Source organism: Cryptomeria japonica, chromosome 1 (assembly GCF_030272615.1).
Source record: "Cryptomeria japonica chromosome 1, Sugi_1.0, whole genome shotgun sequence".
In the NCBI taxonomy this organism is placed as follows: Eukaryota; Viridiplantae; Streptophyta; class Pinopsida; order Cupressales; family Cupressaceae; genus Cryptomeria; species Cryptomeria japonica.
In genome coordinates this window covers 428,168,130-428,193,205 of record NC_081405.1, presented here as the reverse complement: position 1 = coordinate 428,193,205, position 25,076 = coordinate 428,168,130, and the positions used below count along the sequence as shown (strand labels likewise).

Genomic DNA, 25,076 nt, shown 5'->3' with positions numbered 1-25,076 from the left:
ATGGATCGATTCGACAATTTGCATGGTCTTTATACTTCTCGTATTTGATTTCATGTTATTAGATGAGTGGAAGAAATGTGCTTGATTGATGGTGGAATTCGTACATCCACACTACTAGCAGTTTGTTGATTGCAGACTTGCCTTGCGTAGTCAACTGGAATCATTCAGCTTAAGCCTAACTTCAATTGTCGCTTCTTCATTGATATGCATCAACCTGATGGTGTCTATGCCTGCAGTGATGATTTGAACATCATAAAGCTTCCCTTCGAAGATCGCACTAGCCTTGTGGAGATGGTCCTGCGATGTCAAAACAAGACCTAGTTAGAGTTTCATCAAAGATCAATCATTGCTCCTACATTCTTAGTATTAGGATTAGATCCTCTCTTCGCCCTCATCTTTTTTCCTTTTTTCAAGTCAAAGTTAGTAAAATCCTGTGTCCAGCAATATTCAAAGCAAATCAGAAGTTCAATCATCAAATGTAAGTCCCCTTGTGATTCCAGCAAATCACATCATACCACAGAGAGCTTATCCACACGTAGAGACCCTACATACAAGAACCTTGGAGTCATCCTGATTGATCATTTTTCGCGATATCTTCAGCAATCAGAGGCTTTATTCAAGAGAGGATAAGGTACCCTTAGGTACTTTATTCTGTGTTTGATAGTGTACAAAATACACGTCAACAAGTCCCAAAAATCAGCGCATGCAATCTCGGCGTTCTCATGTGCCTCCCTATTCCATCTAATGGCCTCTAATGATGATTGTGCTCCAGGTGTGTTTTTGGGCACAAAATAATCACCTATGGACCCTGATCGTGATGCAACAGTGCCACCGCCAATGCTAGGTACTCTACTAGAGGAAGCAGAAGCGATGGGCGAGGTGGTGGTGGGTTTGCGAATACGTGGGCCACACCGAGAGCCCACTATGCCATCAAGTACTTCTTGTTCTTCGTCAATGTCAATAGAAGCACCTTGAGATTCAGCTATGGTTGATCTCATGGCTAGCTTTGCTCTCTCCTTTTGCAATTTCTTCTCGTCCCCAGCTGCAATTAGGGCATTCATTTTTCTTTTTATTTCAGAAGTGGTCCCTATGCATTCTCTAGCATGATGCCTGTTTATGCCTGCAAGGTGGTATTTGAGGCGGTTGATGCCTCCATGAAGTATTTTTTCACACTTTATGCAAATAACTGTCCCAGGTTCCGGTCCCTCATAGGCATACCTCCAAGCCCTATCTCTAGCACCTTTAGGATGGGTGCCTATATATCCAGATGGGCATGGTTCTCGTGGCCAATCAAAACTTTCCATAATTAATGCTTAGTTAACCTACACATACAAAGTGAAAAAAAAAAGTTAGTATTTAAACAATTTATCAAACTACCTAAATTAGTTGAAAAAGATTTAGACATCATTCAAAGTTTAAAAAGAAAACAAAAAGATGAAGGTTTTTTTTTTTTTTGGAAAACTAGATATTCTTCAAAAAAAATAGTGAAAAAATCAACAAATCTTGTCAAAACTAGTGTTAAATCTTGTTCAAATAACTTAGAAGGATTTTAGACTACTTAGGAATGATTTCTAACTCATCTAGATTCAACAAAAAATAAACAAAATGTTTTAAAAAAGCATAGGAAAAAAAATAAAAAAAGCAACTCGGGAATCTAATTTTTCTTGAAAAACCACCTCAAATCCCCTTCAACTCCACTTGGAATTCGTAAGAATTGCTCAAAATCACCTTGCAAGAGTGTTGGAGTCACTCTTTTCCCTTCTTAGCCAAAAACCCAAGCTAAAAAGATGAAATGAAATGCCCAAGCTAAAAAGATGAAATGAAATGCATTTTTGGCGTTTTTTGCTGTTATGTTGGAGTGGCCGAGTTTTTGTCTCGGACTTACTGAGTTTTTGACAAAAACTTGCTGAGTTTTCGACGAGTTAAAGTCAATAAAACTCGCAGGGTTGGAAAACTCGCTGGGTTTTTACAACTCACCGAGTACCTTGCGGGTAGTCCAACTATGATGTGCACAACAAACTTCCGTTATTGTTCCCGCTTTGGCACTCACGAGCGAAGTGGCCCTAGTCATTACATTTGCGGCATTCGATCATGGGTCGCCCCTTTCCATCATATTGAATTTTACTTCTCAGCGTGTTGTTGTTGGACCGATTATTCCCTTGCCGATTATTGCGGTATCCACCTGGTGAAGTGTGGTGTTTGCTGGTGGTTTAGGTGGTGTGGTTGGCGGGGTAGCTTGTTCCCCTTGGGTGAAGAGCACTTGTGTGCTCCGTGTCTTCAAATTGTATAGGCATTCCTTGATCGAATGTCCTAGCACCTGATAGATGTCACAAAAGGACTTCGTTGGGCATGTTCCCTTAGTATTACCTTCTGCTTTGTAGTCGATGCGCCATCGTCCTTGTCAACCTTCAACTCCATCATCCGCATCACGTCCCTATGGAGGGCCTATATGGTTTTGGACTCTTCGTCGCTACTTCCATCCGCGCTGTCATCATCACTCGCCCTCCTCTTTCCTCTTGATGTTTTGCTTTTGCTTTCAATGTCCATTGCTCTGTTATAAGCCTCATCATGTGATGGCAGCGATACCACCTTCATCTTCCTTTTGAGAGATGGCACGAGTCCTTCCACAAACCATCGTTTCTTCAACCTGTCAGTTCTCTAGTTTTCCATCTTTTTTAATAATTCTTTCAGGCTTCGATTGTAAGCCCGAACACTTTCACTTTTGCCTTGCTTGGTATTTTAAATTTTAGCCACAATCTCGTTGTCATCCCTAAGGAGTTTGAATTCCTCCTAGAAAGCCTTCTTTAGATCATTCCATCTCGTTTTGTGTTGGGCGTTGAGGTGTGTATACCAATCAATTGCAATCCCTCGAAGGGTGGCAAGGAACGCTTTCAGCCAGTAATCCTGGTTGTCTTGGCCATTTGCCTCCCATATGGTTATATATGTCTTGCAGTGTCGTATGAGGTCCTCCAACTCGTCACCTGTGAATCTTGGGAGTTATTGCCTCTTCAGAGTATTTTGATTCTGCAACATTGTTCTTGCCTGGAAGGTACTGTGCGGTGCGTGGAAGGTATTGTGTGCTGCTTGGAAGGTCTATGTGTGTGCAACGAGATTGGACCATTCTGCTCTTCGCGTTTCGATGCCTCTCGTGCACTCTCGACCACGCTTGATCTCTTTATGCACCCACCTTTTGCATCTTCCACACCTTGGTTACCTTCGTTTTTGTATTCTCTCCTTCCTGGAGTCTTCAACTCTGACCCTCCTATTTTTGATTGCTCCGCTAGAGATAAATTCTTGATTATATACAGATTAGTTTCAAAAATTTTGGCAACCTTGCCCTCAAGGTCTCATACTACCTGTTGATGACGTTCAGAGTGTTCGGATGGGCTATTCTTAGACTCGGTTTCAGACTCTTCACTCGACGTCAAGTGTGTGGTTTGGTCGGCGAGATGTTCCTCCGCTACGTCTGGAAGTGGTAGCTTCCTTGCAACCTCTACCAACTGATCCCACGTACACGGTTTCTGCCTCTCCCGACTATGGCTCCGACTCACAGTAAGACTCTTGCTTTGTCTTCTCGGACTCTCTGAGCCTTCAACAATCTCCTTTAGCCGCCGTCTTCGCTCACTTTGTTCTCTTATACGTAGGGATCTCCATACGGACCTCTCCCCTACCTCTTGGGTGGTACTAGTATGCCGTTGGTCTTTATTTGGCCATAGGGGCATTAATTGCCAAGGGTATGGCGTTTGCTCATATCCCTCTCTTCCTCTTCCCCACGGTTTCGTTCTTCATACCTCTACAGTATCTGTTGCCGATGACGTTCACGATTAGTTTCCTCCCATCGGTCTTGCCGTTCAATTAGGTTCCGCACCAACAACCTCAGAAGGCTCTCAAGAAGATCAAATATGACAGGGTTGACTGTGAGTTCGCCACATACTATGCCTTCAGGGACCGCTCTCTCCCGAGCTTCCCTCTGCATGTATTGGGTGACCGAAACCTCCTGCAGGTGCACCAAATCCTTTGTCAATTGATCCTTTTGCGCTTCTGCCTCCGTCACCTCCTCGTGTGTATCACTTTCCATAACAATCAATTGCTGATCGAATGGCCGACCCATTAGTGTTTATTGCTTGTCGCCATATTGATCTCCGGAATTCGTATCGGCAACGGTGCCAAAATGTTTACTCTCTACGGTGAAGATAATAATAGAAAACTAAGTATGCACAAAACATAAATAACATTACAGGAACATAGGCATAATGATATAACTTCATTGGATCAAGTAATGGATAGTACATAAAAAATATCTGTTCAATCACAACTCCCACTTCCTAATACATTACCATAATATATACCACTTGGTTAGTTGGCGGAGATGCCAACTGTCGGAACTACCAACTACCTTTGGGGACTAATTATCCATTACATGGCAAATTAACATAACAAACCATGTTTTATTTAATGACGACATAATTGCCATCTACAGCTGCCTTGGAGGTACTAGCCTCCATGGGCATCACAGTCACACCAGATGAGTAGGAGGGAACAGATGCAAGGGTGGATGATTGGCTTAGCTAGCATGAGGAGACATTGACCGCCCCTCCCCCACCATCACCCAAATTCTTGAAGGATTTGGAAGTCCAGCTAGTTGAAGAGGGGGAAACCGTGCTTTTGCTAGTTGTAGGAGAGGAGCATGAAGTAGGGGCAGGAGAGTAGACAATCCAAGGCAAGATGGAACATGAAGTAAGGGTAGGGGAGCATACAGTCCATGTTATTGAGTTGATAGAGTCAGTATAGGTAGTGGAGTTGAGTGGCCATACCACACCAGAGATTGCCACTTTTTCTCGGCTAGACAAGGCTAAGGCCAAGGTACTAGCAGATGGGGATTCAGATGATTCTAGCGAGGACGAGACATAGGGCTTGCATATCGAGGTTTCAAAACCAGATCCATTGGGCATGCACCATTGGTGGCCAATGAGGCAGAGAAGGTCCTGAGCTTTATGCAACTAGGGTGTGAGAGTGAATTCTTTAGTTGTTTTATCTCCTGCGGATGGCCTGCTACAGAGATCCCCGAGGTGTAGGAGGCATGGCATCCAACCAGGCCCATTGCAATGGGTAAGCACGAACGAGTACTCTCTGTGCTCTATAGTATGGAGAACTGCTTTCGAGATGTCTTCTATCAGATGAAGAGAGAACACAGCTACCTAGAAGAGGCAGAGATGATGAAGACAGATGCACTTGGCTAGGTAGAGGCTTCTCGGGAGACTATGAGGAGGGAGTTATCTGCTCAGATGGCACTTGTGCAGCAGCAGCTTGCTCAGCAGACACAACTCACTACCTCCGAGTGGGAGCGTCGCATGGCCTTGAAGGAGCATTAGGAAATTATCTTGGCAGGGAAGGATGTCAGGTTGGCAAAATTGGAGGAGCGACAAAAAGTCATGGCTCGGGAAGTGGAGAAGTACAAGAAGGATTTGAAGGAAGCTGTGCAAAGTGTGAAGAGGTCATGGGAATGCAAGTTGGTGGTGGAATATGATCTGCGACTTCTTACAGAGCAAATGCATCTTAGTAATTTTGTGTTGTCTAGCCCCATTTTGTTTTCATCGTCTGGAAGACGACTTCCTTTTTAGGGGGGCTGATGTAGTTGGCAGTTTTGCCATAGTTAATAAATAATGTTTTGTTAAATAATGATTGGCCATGCAATGACATTGTTTCCGAGAGGTTGTTGGTAGTTGCCAACGGTTGGTACTCTTAACCAACCGCCATGTACTGTTTGTACTTCATGGTTGTCTTTTAAACCATTATTATTGATTGTAAAAACATTACGTTCTAGAATGAAAGACATCTTTCTGGCCATGCCCTGTTGTTTGTGTTCCTATGTTACTGTATGATGTAAATGTTAATTTTTGTTTACTTTGTGTAATATAAAGCACATTCCCTTCGGGAGTAAACTACAAACCATGAATGACCAATATGTGTCTATGGGTCAAGACAGTACAATATGTTAAGCTGGCAAGTTCAAGTGTTAACAAGAACCACAACTAAAATTAAACTATCACTAAAACAATATAAGACCTCAAGTAAAAAGGGCGAACACAAAACGTGTGATCCTCAAACAACTCACAGATGATGAGGCCATAAAATAAAAATAGAATGAGCGACATGAAGAGATGGCTCCATAATGTAACCACACAAAGGGAGTTTTTGAAGACTGAAGTTGGAGATGATGGTTGGTTGATATCTCTATTTTTTTTTGTAACATCTTTTTGTTTCTTTTTTTTGTAAATTGACCTGATTATTTCAACAAAGAAGATAGAATTTCTCCTTTGTTTGATTGCATTTAAATTTCCTAATTTTTAGTTTTAGTGAACATTATTGTCATTCCTGGGAGCTTTTGTCTTTAAAGGAGGAGAAAAAATCATAATCTGCACAACTTTCATGCATGAAGACATATGCATCTATACCTATGGATTTGGTCACATCATGTAGTAGGCTGCGTGCCAAACTCATGGATTAAGGGCATAACCATAGCATTTAACTTTCTACGCAGGCCAGTGGGATAAATGGGGATAATCAAGCCATATTAGGCCATTGGGGGCCTATTATGATGTGGTAATGCATTTCCTTATTTAGTTGGACCCTATTTCATATGATATCGATGCTCTTAGACTCTCTCCTGCTTAAAGAGTGTGCACTACTTGGCAGATTGTGTCTGACTTGCTTCACTGATGATATAAGGTGCCAACAGATGTCTGGGATCTAGCTGCAAGCTCTACCTGGATATTTCATTCCTCACTAAGTAGCATAGTCTCTTGCCTATGTTTGCTGGCAAAACGCTTGCCAGGTAAGGTTTCTTTTGTTGGGAACTGTGATTTTCAAAATTGCACAATACGTGCTGTTTAAACCATGCTGGAAGTTTAGAAATGGATTAAAGCTTACCTGGCAGGAGGTTAGAAATGGATTGAATGGAAGGACCTATACATTTGTGCTTAGTGAAACATACTTTGATTTTACACCATGATTGTAACAGGGGTTGTGGATGGAACAATGGAGGAATCTTGAAGTTGTACTGGCTAAGGTGCATTCAGTCAACTTGGAAGGATAGGCTTTGTTCAAGGTCAAAGTGTGGAGGTTGTTTATGCTCCATCATTGGTTATGAAAGCAGTGTAGATGAGAGGAAACTATTGATGATGTCTTTGGTGATTTTATTTAATACCCTTTGTCCTTGGGATTAAGCTGGATTCAATTATGTATTCACTGCCTGCCTTAATTGGAGGTGCCCATTTCACACATGGATGATTAAGGATAGCTTCTAACTTCAATCATTTATCGGATACAATTTGGTTAACTGCAGTTGGAGTTCTGTGGAAGGCAAACTTTATATATTTTTTTTTATGAGTACCTTTCTCTCACCTTAGGGGAGTTACAGATATTTAACCGATACCTGGTTTTGATCATCAAAGCTAAATTGAAGTGTTGTAATGTGGTTGTTCACTGTTGGGGCACATGGCCATTCATTGTTTTTTCTAGCCATTTTAGGGATAGGCTTTCTTTGGAGCCCTGTTCTTTGATGGATGTATCTTGTTTTACTAAAGTAATGTACAGTACATTTCTTAAAGAGGAAGTAGAAGATTGTAGAAATGAATATGAATTTTTTTGGAATATTTTGGTCCTTTGCGTATTTATTATAGTTTCTGCAATACTAAGATTACATGGTAATGCTTTGGAGAAATGCAGTCAATACAGCCACATTTTACGGGGGTAATTCCTGTAAATATTCAGTTCTGTTATCTCTGATAGTAGTTTCCATCTTATTCATGTTTTGGAATCATTAGCCTTTTGTGTTTGTTAACTAATCAGAGTATAATGCTCTTGTTGGACATGAGTTATGTTTCATAGCAGCTAGTGTACTTATAACTTGCATATGGATATTTGTTTGTTTAGAATTCGCAAAAAAGCATATTCATGATCCAATCACCCATTTAGATGTCATTGTGTTTGTTTAGGCACTGGAAGGCATGCTTAGCTTATCCAAAAAGTGTATTCAGTTGAAATCTCCAGCTGCTGATAAGCAACTCACGGAACTTATTCTTGGCATAATTGGAGATGACATTGAGGTGGGCACTAAATCTTCATTTCAGACAAAAATCATTTGATGTACATGTGCTCGGTTCAAAGATATTATATTTAGGTTTTGGTAGAATCATAGGAAATGATTATTGCCACTTAATTGAATGTATGCAGGTGATCCTTGCAGAATGCTCCCAGATTTTTGATTCATGGTGCGCTTGCCAGAATTCTTTGTAGAACATTTAATTCATTAATTATTATGTTTGTCATGCAGAAAACAGAACTTACAATGTGGATAATGGTCTTTGAAGGCAAAAGTGTGGTTGCTAATTGCTGGTCTATTTAACTTCACTAAGTGCAGGATGCTATCACACATGATAGAATTGTTGACAGCCAAAAGCTTCCAAGCAGAATTACTTCTGCACGATGAGAAATATAGTTTGGGAGGAATAAGCCTTCAGGAGCTTCATAGGCTTGTTTATGCACAAGTTTTGTCATCTCATTCTTTCACTTGGCAGGTAAATTTATTAAGACCTGTAAAACAAATCATTCAGATACCTTTTCTCCATCTTATTCACTTATCTCTTATTGAAAGCTTCTGCACATTTAATGAAACCAAAAGTAGTGGCAAATTAGATTTTACTCATCCTTGAATTCTCTCATCCTTATGATGGACCATAGAGTGTGATCCAAAACGTTGATGATAAAAAATCCATACACAGTCAAATCCAGAAACATATGAGCAACATTTACATGGATTGTGAAAATCTGCTATCATTAAAAAGGATTGGCATATATTTCTCTAGTTTTTCAGAATGCTTTGATCGATCCCTGGCTATCAAATTGGTAAAATAAGACTATTATGCATTTTCTCATTTTTTATTTTTCCAATTAGTAAATTGGGAGTTGCAATGAGTCCTCCACCCCTTAAAATATCCCAGCACAGCCAAACTAAAATGAAGGGAACTGCTATAGAGGAATTTATGAAAGTTCCCTCACAAGCTAATATACACCAATTTCAACTGTACCGATATAAGGAAATTATGTATTATTATTGATTGTTATTACAATGATGTTGAGATTATAACTATCAATAGAAGGGTGCCTTCATGATCTATGCCAGTCTATCCTGCTCATTGTGTTGAGCCTCAATGAAGACTTGCAAATCGAAGTCTGAGTCAGGTTCTGCAGGTCTGCTTCCTCCACTTGCAGAATTGCCGAGTCTGACAGTAGAGATTTGAAAGTCTGTCGAAAATGACAAGTTTCGCCAGACGTGTGTCTCAGCTGTCAGACTTGGCCGAGTCTGTAAAATCTGAAAATCATCTTGAGATTTTCAAAGAGACCTATTAAAAACATTTTTGCATATTTTTATTTTAATCTTTTATTGCCAAGCTTGGATGCTGAATCCAAGTCCAAGGTGAAATATGGCTACTGAGTCCATGGTGAGTCCAAATGTCAACACTGATTTGATTGCATATGTGATCTGTTTATGCCTTAAGGGTCAACCGTGTCGTTTAGTGGGAAGGCATTCAATGGGTGTACGGGCCTAGAACTTTTGTTGTTTGTGGATGGTATGCCTTGGGAAGATTTATTGATGATTGTTTTAGAGAGAAGAGATAATCTCCCCTTGGTAGAGTGACTTAAAATGCTTTAGAAGGCTGCAATGAGACAGGTCTGCCCCTGATTTCAATGTTAGATTGAAAAGGACTTGGGAGAGAATACCTTTACTTGGTATGGCTTTTACTTGGTCTGGCTTTTCTATACTTCTTGAGGGATTTTAATCCTGACATATCCATGATGACCCAATAATGGGTGGAAGGATCCTTCCAAAATGCTTATAAGACAGCTTTGCAAGCTGGGGATTGCCTTTGTACAAGCTAGAAAGTTGGCTTCTAGACCTTCCATGTCCCCTGTATAGAGATATCTACATTTTGACACAACATCCCAACTATTCCTCTCTACCTTTGATGAACTAGTTACCTTAATGCATGTTATCTGTGATGTCCCCATCCAAACGCTAAAACTCTAGAACCAAACAACTAAAGGAAAGCTCCTTGTATTATCTTTATAGATAATAAAAGGCATGAATAAACTCTTACAAAGACATATGAAGAAGGAAACAATTAAGATAGTCTCATTAAGATGACTCTATGATTAATAAAGATTATAGACATGAAGACACATATAGATATGGACAACAATATATGCTTATAGCCGACCCACGAGAAAGCATTCGAGTCTATGCTTAAAGTCATTAATGAAGATATTGACAAGTTGGTGAAATGAGAAGAAAGATGTTGGAGGAAAACTGATCATACAATGATAATGAGAAAAGGTGACATAGCTGGGATTAGCGAATGAGTAGTATGTCAGTGACTTGGATAATACGGGAAGCAATATATTTTACATCGGATACATCAAGCCATTGATAATATGAATAGAAAGAATACAAGACGCTGAGCAATCCAGGTTACACATTTGGCAACAAGGAAGCTGCAATAAAAGGTTGTAAGAACGATTGACTTGAAGACAAGTCATGACCCCCAATCGACTCAGACATACGATGGAGAAGATTGATAGATAAGCATTGATTGATATCGTACCGTGAGGAAGAGTCAATAATCAATCTTAGATTGTTGGGAGATGAGTACGTGGAGTGATATTCAGAAAGGAGTGATTACTCAGAGCAAGGATTAGTCAAAAGCTACAGTTTGTGTCCAAGGATGAGAATTACCAAGACCAAGTGTAATGATATCGGCGTCCACTAAAATTGTATATTCACAGCCTCCGAAAATAAAGATAACAAAGGTATCGATTAGACTCGATAAAGATAACAATAATCACGATTTGGATTAACTAATGGCCCCTATGTAAGTGCGGTAATTAGAGTGATATTGATTAAGGAATCATTAGTATATAATGAACCTGATGCTATGAAGGGATGCGATACGCTTGTGGAGAGACATGATTAAGAAGGGAAGTATCTCTTAAATCACTACCCTTTCGTTATGTAAAGTACTTAAGGGAGTTCTTTCTTTTGTTATTTACTCGTATCCATATTGGGATCTGCTCAAGACAAGCATTTGCTCCTGGCAATTTGGTTGCAAGTTTACGTTGCAGATTTATAGCAATTATATAAGATATATCATTATTAAACTACCATTATAATTAATAGGGAACAGCATATTCATAGCATATTTCATATCATTGTCTCAGATATTGTTACCAAATATATTGACATCAGTACCTTCTTGCAAACATTTATATTATTTACATTAGACTTAGTAGTGATATCTTCCATAACTTCCATTACTGAGTTTAACTGCAAAAATTTAGAGAAATTAAGTGTGTGAAGTTGCAGTAATTGTTCCAGCATCTTAGATATCCTAATAGGGGACATTACATTATTAGAGAAGTGACTCTCACTCATTAGGGGTATGGTTCTACTCATAGCTGCTAGTTTCCCTTTAGTGACATGGAAGCAATAAAAAACAGGATAAGAAGATTTTCTAATGAGTTTGTGGCCCTAAGAGGCAATCTTCCCAAGGGAATTTGAGACCCTATTAGAATAGCAACATCAATGACCACCTTGGTTATGCGCCCAACTAATATCAACCACCTCTATAGAGATGACTGATCCTCATTTCATTCATTCAAGCCCCTTTGTCCATCCAAAGGGTAGAAGGGGTTACTTGACACTCAAGCAAAAAAGTGCCTCCAAGTCCATTGTCCCTATCTAAAATAACATGATAGAGGAAAAACAATTTTGGTGCCTAGCTTGTAACTTTGCTCATGATTTGAACATTTGCCTTTATCACCAAGATCATAGGTGTTCATGGCAAGAAGCACCATTGACTAAACATCCCAAGAAGCCCTTGTCTTGAAGGACCTCAAAGCCCTAAATGCTTTCTTTCAACTCCGTATTTTTCCACCTCCACACCCAACCTAGCTTTCATCTATTACTAACTCTTTACTTTCCCTTCCCATAGACATCCTGTTCCTTCGTTGACACTTATCTTTGTGGGGATAAGCCATGTCTCATCCACCACCCAACACTCCTTGCATGGAGCTCATAGTTCTTGTTTCATTATCATTCTACTTGTTTATTCAGAACAATTACTTGCTTAGCATAAATCATATTGACATTCACATAATAGATATTTGCAATTCCCTCGAAACCCTAAACAATGGCATATAATTGTTACATTCATCTCCTCTTTGTCAAGGAAGGGTTATTAACATAGGCAATATCTAATGGATTGACAGTTTGGATGTTGAGAATGTTGACCACAATAGTAGAGGTACGAGTACACTCCTCAATACACAAGGTTGGTTTGCTTATGCTTAGGTAAGCAAGTTAATTACTATATTAAAACTAGTGTTTCTTAGGGATGTGGCCTCAGTGCTTTTTAACTTGAACTAGGAATTGGGATGTTAGGGCATTCATAGATGCCCCATGTAAAGGGGATCCTCCCTAAGGATGGCACTTGCAACCAATAAAATTTATTGGTTTTTTATTATCACAAAAAAAACCTATATTTGAAATCCTCCCTAAGGATGGCCCTTGCAACCGATAATTTTTTAGGTTTTTTATAATCACAAAAAAAACCCATATTTGAAATTTGTAGTTAAGCTCTATAAATTTTCTTTCATAAATGTTTATGATTTTTTTTACTTTTATTTATTTAAATGTTTATGATTTTTTAATCCTCATTACTATTTCTTGAGAAGCAGGCTTAGCAAAAACAAAGAAGGAAATAAATAAAAAGAATGATGAATTTCCATATCTTCAATTGTGTAATTTCTACCTTTGGCCCCAATCCTCTATGTTTACACTATCCTCTTCATTTAGTCCCAACTCTTAATTTCAAAAAAATAAAAAGAATATTTAACTCAAAAAAGTAATTATATATAATTTCTATTTTTTAACATATTTATTATGTATTAATTTAATATATAAATAGATTCATATATAGTAATTTAATTATTCTATTGTATATATTTATAAGTATATATAATATCATTGAATAACTACATTAAAATATTTATATATTTGTTTATAAATTATTGATTTGTTTTTCTTGTATATGTATACAATTTATTGTTACTTTATTTTATATTCACTATTTTATAATATTATATTTTAATATATTTATATTAATTAATTTATTGTTAATAATAAATTGTAAGGTTTTTTACTATTTTTTTAGTATTAATTTTTCAAATTCTATTATTAGCATTATTGTCTCCTTTTTTTCCCTTTGCTGCTCTCATGTGTCTCCAATTTTTTGGATAAATTTTGCCATCGTTGAAACCCATCCCTCTGTCTTTGAATGTCCTCATTACAAAATTTTGTGGAACACTGGTTTAAATTTAGAAATCTCTAGATTCCCTTGGTGGATCTCAAACTTCAAGTATTTGGTTATGTGTATATTGCTGATCTTCTAGTGTTTGTACAACATGAAAGATATCCTTTGATCCTAACACTCTAATGTCACAATTCTATCTTAGAATATTAATGGTAGAGCTTGCCAAACTCAATTTTGGACCTCCATTAATGCTTTTGTTATTTGGTGACCTTGCATCTCACCAAAACAAAAACAATCAAGAGGTATTTAATGTGCTCAAACCTTTATGGCATCCATGTATAGGCTCATTATGCTACAAAACTGAGATGTGAGCTGGAAAAAAATGATTCAATAGATTATGATAATAATGATGAGCATCAATTTGTTGTTTAATAAAGTTGTTAAGGGGATGTGCATAATAAGTATTGCATGCTTCTTGATAATCTCCTTGTTAGCCACAATATCCACCCACCGGCCACCTCTTTTAATCACATCTTATTAAACTCTAATAACTTTCAAAAAAGATCTTAAATATGTGGACATTCTCAAAACTCAAAACTGATCTGGTTGATTTAGTGATGATCCTCCTCACAATAGCCCTCATGAAATGATGGCCGTGATCCTTTGAAGAAGTCCAAAGATATTAGCAAAGCCTTTGGAAGTTGAGAATTGATAAAGTCCAACATTTTTTCTATAAAGGAAATCTGCTTTTTGGAATCTATAATGAAAAGTTAAAGGATATCTTTGTAATGTAGAACTTCTCCCCTCGAGGCATTCATGCTCGTTAGATTATTGCAATTGGTAACCCTAACTAGGATCTTATCAAGATTGATGTTGAAGACATGCCTATATTGCTCATGCCTAATTTGAAGCCCCTTAAAACTGCTCCTACCTTGTTTTGCAAATTCTCCTTTGCTACTCCCAACACCTTTATTAAAAACCCTTCGTTAATCTAGTTGTGCAATGATCATCCTCCTTTTAGAGAGGACTATAAATCTATCAAGAAAAAGAGAAGTTTGATTTACAACTTAACTAGTGGGAGTAGACTTTGACCCAATCAAGATAAATCCATAGGACTTGAAATCATTGTTGTCGAAGGTAGTTGGGTTTAATGATATTATCATTCATGCTTGATATTAGAAAGTAATATTAGATCCAAGCTTTTATGGGGGAGAGGTCGAAGTGATCTAAATAAAGCAAAGATAAATGTCCTCATTGACAACTCCATTTTTCACATATTTGGTGAATGAAGGGGAGACAATCTAGTGACTATAGAAGTGGAGGATGTCAATCTATAGAAAATTTGACACATTGAAGAAGAAACCTATCTAAGAGTATCTATGTTATTGATAATGTGTGAGATGTAAGGAAGACCATTTCTTAACAACAAAGTGCTAAACATATGTATTTCTTTCATCTTCAAGTGAGTCATCAAATAGTCAAGCATTCCATGGGGATAGGTCCTTGGGGGTTTAGGTGATGTCTTTGATTTTTGGATGTCTCTGAGACTTGGAGGGGATGTCCCCTTTTTATTAGGTTGGACAATTTACTTTTGAAATTTGAATTGCGTTTAGTTTTTTTGAGGTTTTTAATTACCCTCTCCTTGTTTCCCCATTGAATGAATGAATGATTGTTTTTAATAACGTCCATGAGACCAAATAGCCTATGGGACCCATAGGTAGCCAACAAAGAAACGCATGCAAAGCCCAAAACATTATGCCTTCTAAACCTCCTTTTTCTTCTGCATCTTGGATCTTCTACTGTGTATCTTGATTAGGAAGTCTACAACTCTTGTTATCTTTTCTTCTTCAAATAGATTACTCAAAGGTGTTTACATTTAGTGTCTCAGTATAGTTGATCCGAATATCCTTGTAGGTTGGACACTTCATGCTGTAATGCCATTCTATCTCCACTACTCCTTGAGTGCAATATCTACATCTTCTATCTGCCCACTCCTCTTTAGGTATCATTCGTCTTCCAGTTTCGCGTCTAAGTTGATATGAGCTGGTTCTTATCTAAGGAGTTATCATTTTTTCTTTCCATTTTATTTCCATTTCTATGTAGTTCCTTTGCTTATGGTCATGTGTGGGATTGAAATTTTTGATATAGTATTCCTTTGTCCTCCCAAGCTGTCTTGTCCACATGTTTTGTTTGAATTTTTCTTGCACATACTTTTTTATTTTCCCATTGTTATTTGGGCAATCTCTTATGCTAATATCCCACTTATTGATCCATCTGATGTTTTGTTTCATCGATGTGCTCTTGCTTCTGTCTAATTTCTCTTCTACAACCATTTTTGGCTAACGATGTATCTCCATGTTTTCTAATCTTCTTAGATAACTTAGCAATTGGAACATAGCCAACGCCTCAAGAGGAAAAGCCCCCGCTTTTGCTAGGATAATTTCATATGGGATAGATGATTTAATCTCGAGGCTATTAGTGACTAAATGTTGTTGTAATCTTTCCATCTGTCTCCATTTTCTTGCTTAAGTGCTGCTACCCCATACCTCACATCCGTATAGTACCATTGGAGCCGCAATAAGCCCAAAAATAGTTTTCTTAGTTTTCCAATCCCATAGTTCAACTCTTCTACATCTATTTTGCAATGAGTATAAGGCTTTCCATCCCCCTTGAATCCTTTTCGCTCTACATGTTTCTTAGCTACGTTTATTGTGGAAGTCAAGGCTAAGGTACTTATATTCATTGACCATATGTAAAGGGTTGCCCTAAAAAACAAATTCCCTATGAACCTTCTTTCTCTTCAAGGTAAAAATCATGACCTTGGTTTTGCTAGTGTTCAAATGCATCCCCACCTCATGGCAAAAAAGTTCTAGAGCCTTCAAGTGTTCCTTCAAATCTTATGCTGTTTTTGCAATTAAAATAAGATCATCAGCATATAGAAGCAACTTTATTACATAATTGGTCAAATGAACTCCCCTAGCACCAAACTTGTCTATCCATTCCTCTAATTTGTCAATGTATATCCCAAATCGAATAGGAGATAATGGGTAGCCCTGCTTGACTCCAATGTCACTTCCAAGGCATTTTGATAATTCCTATTTGGTTCGGATTTTGACCTAGACTTGGTCATACAACCTATGAACAACAACTCTATATTGTTCTGGAATTTCCAATTCTTCCATTCTATTTTGCAATTTGCTTCTAGGTATTGTGTCAACAACTTTCTTGAAATCAACAAAGCAGCAAAAGACCTCCCCTCCTTGTTATTCCCAAACCTTTTCAATCAAGTGTCAGAGTGTAATGCAATGATCAATGGTAGAATGCTTTGGCCTAAAGCCGGCTTGCCCTTTCACCCTCTTTCCCTCCTTTCAGCCCAAATATTGATTCGTCTTTCTATCATTCTCCCAAAAAGTTTATCAAAAAGAGGATTGATCATTATAGTGCGGTAATTTGGGGGGTTATTGTTGTCGCCACTTTTGAGCAAGGGGATGACAACACTAGTCGTTCAATTTATTGGAAACCCATTTTGAATGACTCCACTGAATATTCTTTTGATGTGAGACATGAGGATTTCCAAGCCCCATTTTAAGTATTTTGCTTGTAGGCCATTTATGTCTCGAGCTTTACCCATCACAAACTTTCTAATTCCTTCTTTAATATTGTTCGAAAAGAAGAGTTTAGTTCTTGAATTGATTACTAGAGGGGTATCTTTATCTAGAGCTCTCTCGTATAGCTGCTTTGCATATTCTAGCCATTGAAGATCTATGATATTATTCTCTTTGATTGTGTCCCTTTGTTGCAACTCTTTCAAAAAGCCTCTTGGATTGTGCCTCCCAAGCGAAATCAACTCTTTTCTTCCCGTTTGCATGTAATTGTCTTTTTTCATTCTCACTAGCTTTGCATATTCCTTGTTATTACCCCCATATTTTGACCATTTTCTTTGCTGCCTTACAATCTTCATCATATCATAGGTTTGTGGGGAAGCTATTGTTGTTGCTTCTTTTAGGCCTAGACCTTTTGCATGAGCTGAGAGCCTTGAGCATTATTGAGGCCAACTTGACATTGCCTATTGTCTCCTTGTTTGAATTGGCCAGCCCATTGTTTACCCTCTGGTTGAACAGTTTAGAACATACAGATAGAACACTCAATGCAGTATAATAATGCCATAGATATCAAATAAAACATAAGAGATGCTATTCTATTCATAATCATGTCTATCTTTACAAGATACCTTCCAAGGTATATAAAGGTACTGAGGGGGTGCGAGGGGTAACCATCGCACTTGTAACTACCATCCCTCGGTTACCGAACTAACAAGGACAAATACTACTTAATTAACTAGTTTTATTCTCGTACAATATTGCCGCCAACATCATTCCCCCCAAAAAGAAAGGTCGTCTCCGGATGACTTACAAACAAAATGGGGAATACATTGGTACAACAAAACCCAAAATAAAAAACTAAGGGGGTGCAGAGGGCAACCCTAATGAAGAAGGCGCCGGTGGTGGTGTAGTGGTGGAAGCCAATCGCCCACGCAACTCGTATACCTGCTCAGTCCTCCTCTTCAGATCTCGTTCTGCCACCATCTGCCTCTCCATTGCAATCTTAACCATATAGGCTGCCTCCAACACCTCCTTATCCTTCTTGTCGATGCTCTCCAGTGCACTGACCAATCGAGTCTCTAACAGAGCTCTGGATGCTCTCTTCTCTTCCAGCTGCATAACCAAGGCAGACTTATCTGCTACCAGAATGTCCATTGCTGTTCGAGTCTGTGCCAATGTAGCCTTAACCTCCTGAAACCTTGCAGCCAGCTCCTCCTGAGCCGTCACTGCTGCTACGCGCAAGGCCTCAGTAGTGGATACCATATGCTGTGTGCTCTGGAGCTCAAGATAGCCTTCTCGGAAGGCCTGCTCCACCTCTCTCAATAAGGACTGCATCCGGGTCTCGCGAACCCCCTCAGTGAGGCGCCAAGCCTCCAGCGTCCCCAGGTTCTCCGTCACAGGCCACTCGACAGACTCAAAACACCTCACAAACTCTTCTCTGCATCCGGTGTGGACAAACGTTAACAACCTCTCGATCCGCTCGACCACGACAGCATCCTCCTGGAGTCTCGCGGATGTCACAAGCCGCTGTGCTCCTAGGGTCATCTCGGCAATGAACTGCTCGAACTCTCCCAAGCCCTGCTGAACTCCCACGGTCACCCCCTCTTCCCTGTAAGGGCTGGTTACTACATCCATCCGGGGTGAAGCAGCCGTTTGAAGCGCCCTACTACTGGGAGAACTCCCTTCGTCGAGATCAATGATATCCAAAGAATGCATCTCCCTGCGTGGAGATAGAACGACCTCGCCTACAGGTGCCACGGGTGTGTGCTGGTAGCGGCTCAACCAGGCACTGAGGTCATCCTGGAGAGAGCTTGCTTCCATCATTACCTCCTGCATATAACCTGGCACACCCGACACATCCTGCTCCATGGAGGCCCCCGCACCCGCCAAGATACCCGGCCCATCCTGCTGAATGGAGGCCACCCCAGAGTCGATCCTTGTTGTGGTCTCGACCCTCGGTGGTGTCATAGTGATCGTCACCCGAGGCTGCCCAAAGCCAGGTACTTGCACTGTGGTGACTACGCTGACTGTCCCGAATGACCATGGCACCGCCAACTAACAAGTCTTCGGTAGGTGTGCTGGTGTAAATTGGACAAGTTTTATTCTCGTACAATATTGCCGCCAACACCCATTGGCTCCCATTTCATGTAGCTGTTTATTGAGCATTGTTCGAAAGGTTTCTTGGTTTTCATGCGTCAAAAGGATTGCCTCTTGAGTGACCTTTTTCTTTTCTATTTGTTTCATCTTCTCTTGGTGTTGATTATCTTTTTGCATGCTAATCTTTACATATGTTGGGTTGTGATCTGAAGTTCATTTCTATGGGACAATCGTTCACCTCTACGCCTATTAAACTTGTTATAACTTTCTTTGAGCTTATAACATAATCTACCACACTTTGACCATTGTAGGTGTCGCACGCAATGTTCCTTGAGCTTGGTCAAGCTTTTAAATTGTTGCATATAATCACATCATATAAGCTGCAAACTCCCAATAGTTCTGCCTGATAATGTGTGATAGCTCCTTCTTCATCTTGAGATACCCTTTCCCATTTTTGGCTCCCCTCCTCCTCTAACCACATAGGATTCTTTCCTATTCCCTCTTCATTCCTAAGGCAAAGAGACTGGTTATTTGCTGTTCTAGCATTGAAGTCTCTGATTAAGATGATTTCTCCTTTGTGGTTGTATGCTGATATATCCTTTTTCAAGGTTGCATATGGGTCCTATTTGTTTGATTTCTTCTTCTAATAGATTTTTGAATTATGAGGAGCAAAATAACATGCTGCAAGATGGATTATGAGCTTTTTAACCTCTATTTTTAATATTTATCCATATGTACTACTTATTTGGGTCTTCTTTTCCACTTGTATAATTCTTTCCCAAGATTCTTTTACTAAGATTGTTACCCCTCCATGGCCCTTTCCACTATCAGTTAGCTCATTCCATATTGATATTGATATCTTTGTGTAGCCCCTAAAATTCGAAACTTACAGCCCTCATTCTCGTGGGTTTCAAGGAGGACAATTATGTCCATCCCCTTAGCTATGGGCCCTAAATCAGGCCCTCTTCTACAAGGGTAACCTCTATAATTCTAGCTTACAATTGAGAGGTGTGCTCAGGGGGCCCTGCCTTCCTATTTACTATGTGTTGTTTTGTTGTTGAACTGGGCTTGCCCTTTATATATCCATGCTTCATTACCTGCTCTTCTTGCTGCTACTACTTTTGCCCATTCCTTCCTTCCTTCCTTCTCTCTTCTAATTGTAAAGGGGTTAAATATTAAGTTTTGATCAGATTTGGATAAGCAAGTAATTTTAAAATTTAATTGTGCCTTGATCACAATCTGATATCAATTGATAATAAAAATAAAATCCTTCAAATATGATGTGTGTGTGTACCACAGTTCAGTTCGTAGAATTCAATCTGCTTGTTGTCTATGTCACTGATCTGTTGTGTGACCTCCATATTCACTGAAGATTATGACCTACTGTATTTAGATTCTGCACTTATTGTATATCACACAATCTGTTGTATGTATTGTTAATTTTGTGACCCAGATTAGTAATCAGATTATCAGTATTTAACTGTTTGCTAATATTAAGCAAAGTAAATGACAGAATGAAAGTAAGTGCATAAGAGACAAACACAAATACCTTGGGAAAACCTCCGAGGAGGAAAAACCCAGCACTAAAGACCCACAGGTCAGATTATGTATTCAATTTTAATTGTACCAATACAATACTTAGCTGAACTCTTCAACCTCTTATCAGATCTGCACCTTTTAATGGTCAGATCTGTCCTTCTAATTATTCCAAGTCTGCATCAAATCTGCTCTGTAACAGAAATCTGGAACATCAAATGCCTTTGACCTCCTTGGATAAGTTTGCCCAATTTACTTCTCAATTTCGCACACTTAGTTGCAGAAGTATTTTGCTTTGCAAGAGGAAATGAGATTGTATATTTGTGTTTGGTAAATGATCATTATTTATATGATCATTTAACCCACATAACCTCTAAGTCGGCTTTGTTTAACATATTCATTTTGGCGCCAAGTTATTAATGTGGCGTGGTAAATAGGGCTGGTCTTTGTTTAGGGGCACGTTACCCTTTTAGGGCCGGTCCTCCACGTTACACTTAAGGGAAGGGGTTCGGATGTTGCCTTAGGGCAATCTGAACCCTCTTTCCTAGTTACAGACAACATGTATATCCCACGATATGCAATATGTTTCTATATGTCACGATCTGTAATATATTTCTATATGTCACAATCTGTAATGTATCAGACTTACTTAGAGTTGATAATAATTACGGACTGCTCTATTATTTCCTTCACTGTGTATCATACGTGATCCGTATCTGCAGGGTTAATGTGTGTTCACCGTGTAATGGATATCGACTACTACATATATGTCCACCTCTTATCTTTATCACTGTATATTATCAATCACCTTCCCTTATATTGTGTACTTGTTACTTTTTCCTGTCAAGAGAAAACGCATCTGCTAATGTATGATATAAGAAGGTTTCTTATAGAGTCGTGATTCTTCACCATGGAACCTGATGACCATTCACAACTTGAATCGGTTACCAACCGATTCAAATATAATCGGACTTATATATATATATATATATATACATCGATTCAAACACAATCGGTTTATGTAAGAACCCGATAATAAACAACACCTAATCGTTATTAACAAACCTTAATTAGTTGAACTGATTCAAACATAAACGGTTGCAACACTTAGTCTAGTAATCATTAATAATTGCATATTTAAACGGCACATATAAACATTTAATATCGTTTTCATTAATAGCTGGCATACGTAATTGTCTAAGGCCAATGGCCAATTAGACAATTACGGTAATTCAGTCATCCTTATGAATTTCGACTGAAGCTACCGCATCCTCGACACTCCCTCTTAGCTAGGGAGAAATTCTTCAAAGCCTTTATAAGTTATATCATCCTATTGTGATGATTTTCTACAATAGCTACATCTATATGTCGAAGAGAAAGATATCACCTCACTGTGATATCAAGTCTTATGGCATGTCCACAGATATCAAGTCACATGATATCCACCATAAATGTCTCTTTATGTGATATCCACCATTATGGCTTGTCCACGGATATCATGTCTCATGATATCCACCATTATGGTATATCCAAAGATATTACTTCATGGCATGTCCATGGATTTCACGTCATGAAATCTGTAATGTATCGGACTTCCTTACGGATTTCATGGCATGTCCACCGATATGTCCACCTCTTATCTTTCACCATCAAATTCAATCTTACCTTAGGGTTTTGTCTAAGGCGGAAGAGATGAACAATGTTCGACGAAAAAAGAATTTAGAGTTCCATAAAATATTCAGAATGAGCTTCTTTCTCTTCTAATTTTGGGAAATTATAATTAAATTGTTCTTTTTAATAATAAACCTCAGCTCCATATAAGTGATTTTATTTTATTTTTTACTTTTATGGCACTTAAGTCACTTAAAATTCACCTTTATAAATAATTAATATAAGTTGCCTTTAATTCACCTTTTGACAACTTAAATATTAATCATTTAATATTTGAATTATTTTCCACACATCTGCCCAAGGTTGTGGAAAATACAAAAATAGCCCAAAAGTGACTTTTGAATACGCCAACATACTTAGAAGCTCACTAGAAATTTAACTTAGTGAAAATTGATACTTCCCAAATATAGAATACTTTTCCAAGTGCAGAAAGCATCCAAAATGTCAAAACTACTCCCAGAAAGCACCAACGGGCTCATCTTGATCCCCTGAACATGATACCATTATCTGAATTCTACCAAGAAAGGAGCTTCCAAGATGTTGGAAAGGCCATAAAAAGGGAACATTACACAATGTAATTTCTGAACATTAATAAACATATAAGATTGTAATTATTCTTAAAAAAAATGCATACGAAAATTTAGGGAACGAATTACTCATTTCCTTTGTATATAGATCAAAATTAGAGTTCAATAGATATCATAGACCAAAAGCCGAGTTCAATACATGTCAACTTTGAGTTTTTAAATAAATATACTTTAAAAAAATATTGATTATGGTTTCGGTGTTTATAATCTGCCAGTGGATGTAATTGATTAAACCATTGGATTTGTAACCTTAATAATTCACTCATTTTGAATTTTTAGATTAACTCTTGTCACAACTCACAACAAACTACACTCATATGATTATGTTAAAACTAAGTAGCTTTGGTAAGATAAATGATTGAATGAGAGACTTCATTTATCTTTCATTCAATCATCTACCTTATCGATGTAACTACAAGCTAATGGTAGACTTCCTGATTGAGTGAATAAACTTGTTATAACCGTCATTATATGCATTTCATATTCCAATCATCGGATTGCACATTTCGACACTTGGACATCATTACAAATCTGTCATCGATTGTGCTATGACCATGTTTCTTATGCTGTGGTGTGATTACAATCAAGCAGATCGGATTTATGTTATCTATCATAATTATCATATGATAACACCGATTGATGTTATCATATGATAACTATGATAGTTATCGTATTAAACTTGCTCTTGCTTTAATACCGATCTGTTATCGATCTACACTATAATCGTTTTGCACTTGCATCATACCGATTTGTTATTGGTTATCATAATAATAAAATAGCATTCGAAACATACCGATTTGTTATCGGTTAATATAACAATTAAATAGGATTTGATTTGAACCGATAGTTATCGGTAAACACCTTAATGAATCGGCGCTTGTGAACCGATCAAGACAGCATTTGATTTGAACCGATAGTTATCGGTAAACACCTTAATGAATTGGTGCTTGTGAACCGATCAAGACGTGTCTTGATCGGGCATGTCAAGTGACATGCTCAGTCAAGGCATGCCTTGATCGTTGGGCATCGCTTATATATATATGCCGTGAGGAATGCTGCAGAGATCATCGAAATCAATAAATGTTATCTACAGCAATCTGCAATATAAGAAGGAACAGTCAATACAAACAGTAAAAGATTAAATATATTCCTTAAGCATTGAAGTAATTCAATAAGAAAGTAAAAGAATATCTAAATTCTTACAACTTCAGATTTTGAACATAAATTTGAATTACATTTACAGATTAAAACAGCTACAACAATATGCACTTCAAACAGCAAGAAGGAAATGATAAACAACAGATCACCAATTCAAGAAACAAAAGACAACACAAAGTTTCTTCTAGAGAAACCCAAGTCTTTAGCGTCCCATCACTAATAGGTGTCAGTACAAGGAATGCAATCCCATTACAATGTTCTTTTGGAGTGTAACAATGAAACCTTCATGCTGCCTGCCTTCTCTCTGCTTTTGCAAGCACGAGAACTTTTGAACACTTTCTTTTCTTGTTCAAATCCACTATGAGAGTCGCTTCTGGAGCATAAATGTAATTCTAACTCAACTATGTTTTTGGCTTGGACACAAGTACTATATTGTGAACAGTCAAGACTTGCTGCTAGATTTTGAGATTTAAAGAGGGTAAACTAAGAACGAACTATGAGCTCAACTATGTACTAGCTAAAGTAGAAACCAATATTCAGTTACAACATATATTTGAACTAAAAAGAAACAAATGCTAAGTATCTGCTAAAGTAGAGACCAATAAATCTCCATTGACTTGAAAGAATCAAATGGGTGAACACCTCACAAAATTATGAAATAGATAGCTAAAGCGCATTCAATGCTGTAATTTGGAGAGATGGATTTTGTCAATACTAAGCTTTACCAAATATGATCTTATGTCAATTTAGTTCATGAAATTACAAACATTCAATCACAATTAAACAATTGCTTCTATTGTGTCATGCCCCTTCCAATCTAAAAGATGTCGCAGCCTTAAAATTATTGCTACTTTTACAAATACAAATCTCAAACCTTATAAATAAGCCCAGACAAGGGCTGGACAGGATTAAATAGAATATTTACTAGGAAAGGGCCGACTAAGAATATTGCCACACAACAAAAAGGCCAACCTTACTAGTAACCCTAAGCGATTGAATAAATGAAAGGGGCTGACCCAACACAAAAATAATTAAAATTGGCTATTTGAAGGAGG

General features: G+C 38.1%; 1 protein-coding gene across 3 annotated transcripts in view; it reads left to right on the top strand.

Moving 5' to 3' along the window:
• The window catches only part of LOC131065063 (nuclear pore complex protein NUP85), a 169,476-nt gene that overhangs the window by 64,074 nt on the left and 80,326 nt on the right, over positions 1-25,076 (top strand). For all 3 annotated transcript variants that reach the window (XM_057999480.2, XM_057999472.2, XM_057999467.2), the window contains 3 exons: positions 7,998-8,108; positions 8,236-8,273; positions 8,423-8,579. In XM_057999480.2, the coding sequence (XP_057855463.2) occupies positions 7,998-8,108; positions 8,236-8,273; positions 8,423-8,579 (306 nt within the window). The remainder of the gene's footprint in view (positions 1-7,997; positions 8,109-8,235; positions 8,274-8,422; positions 8,580-25,076) is intronic.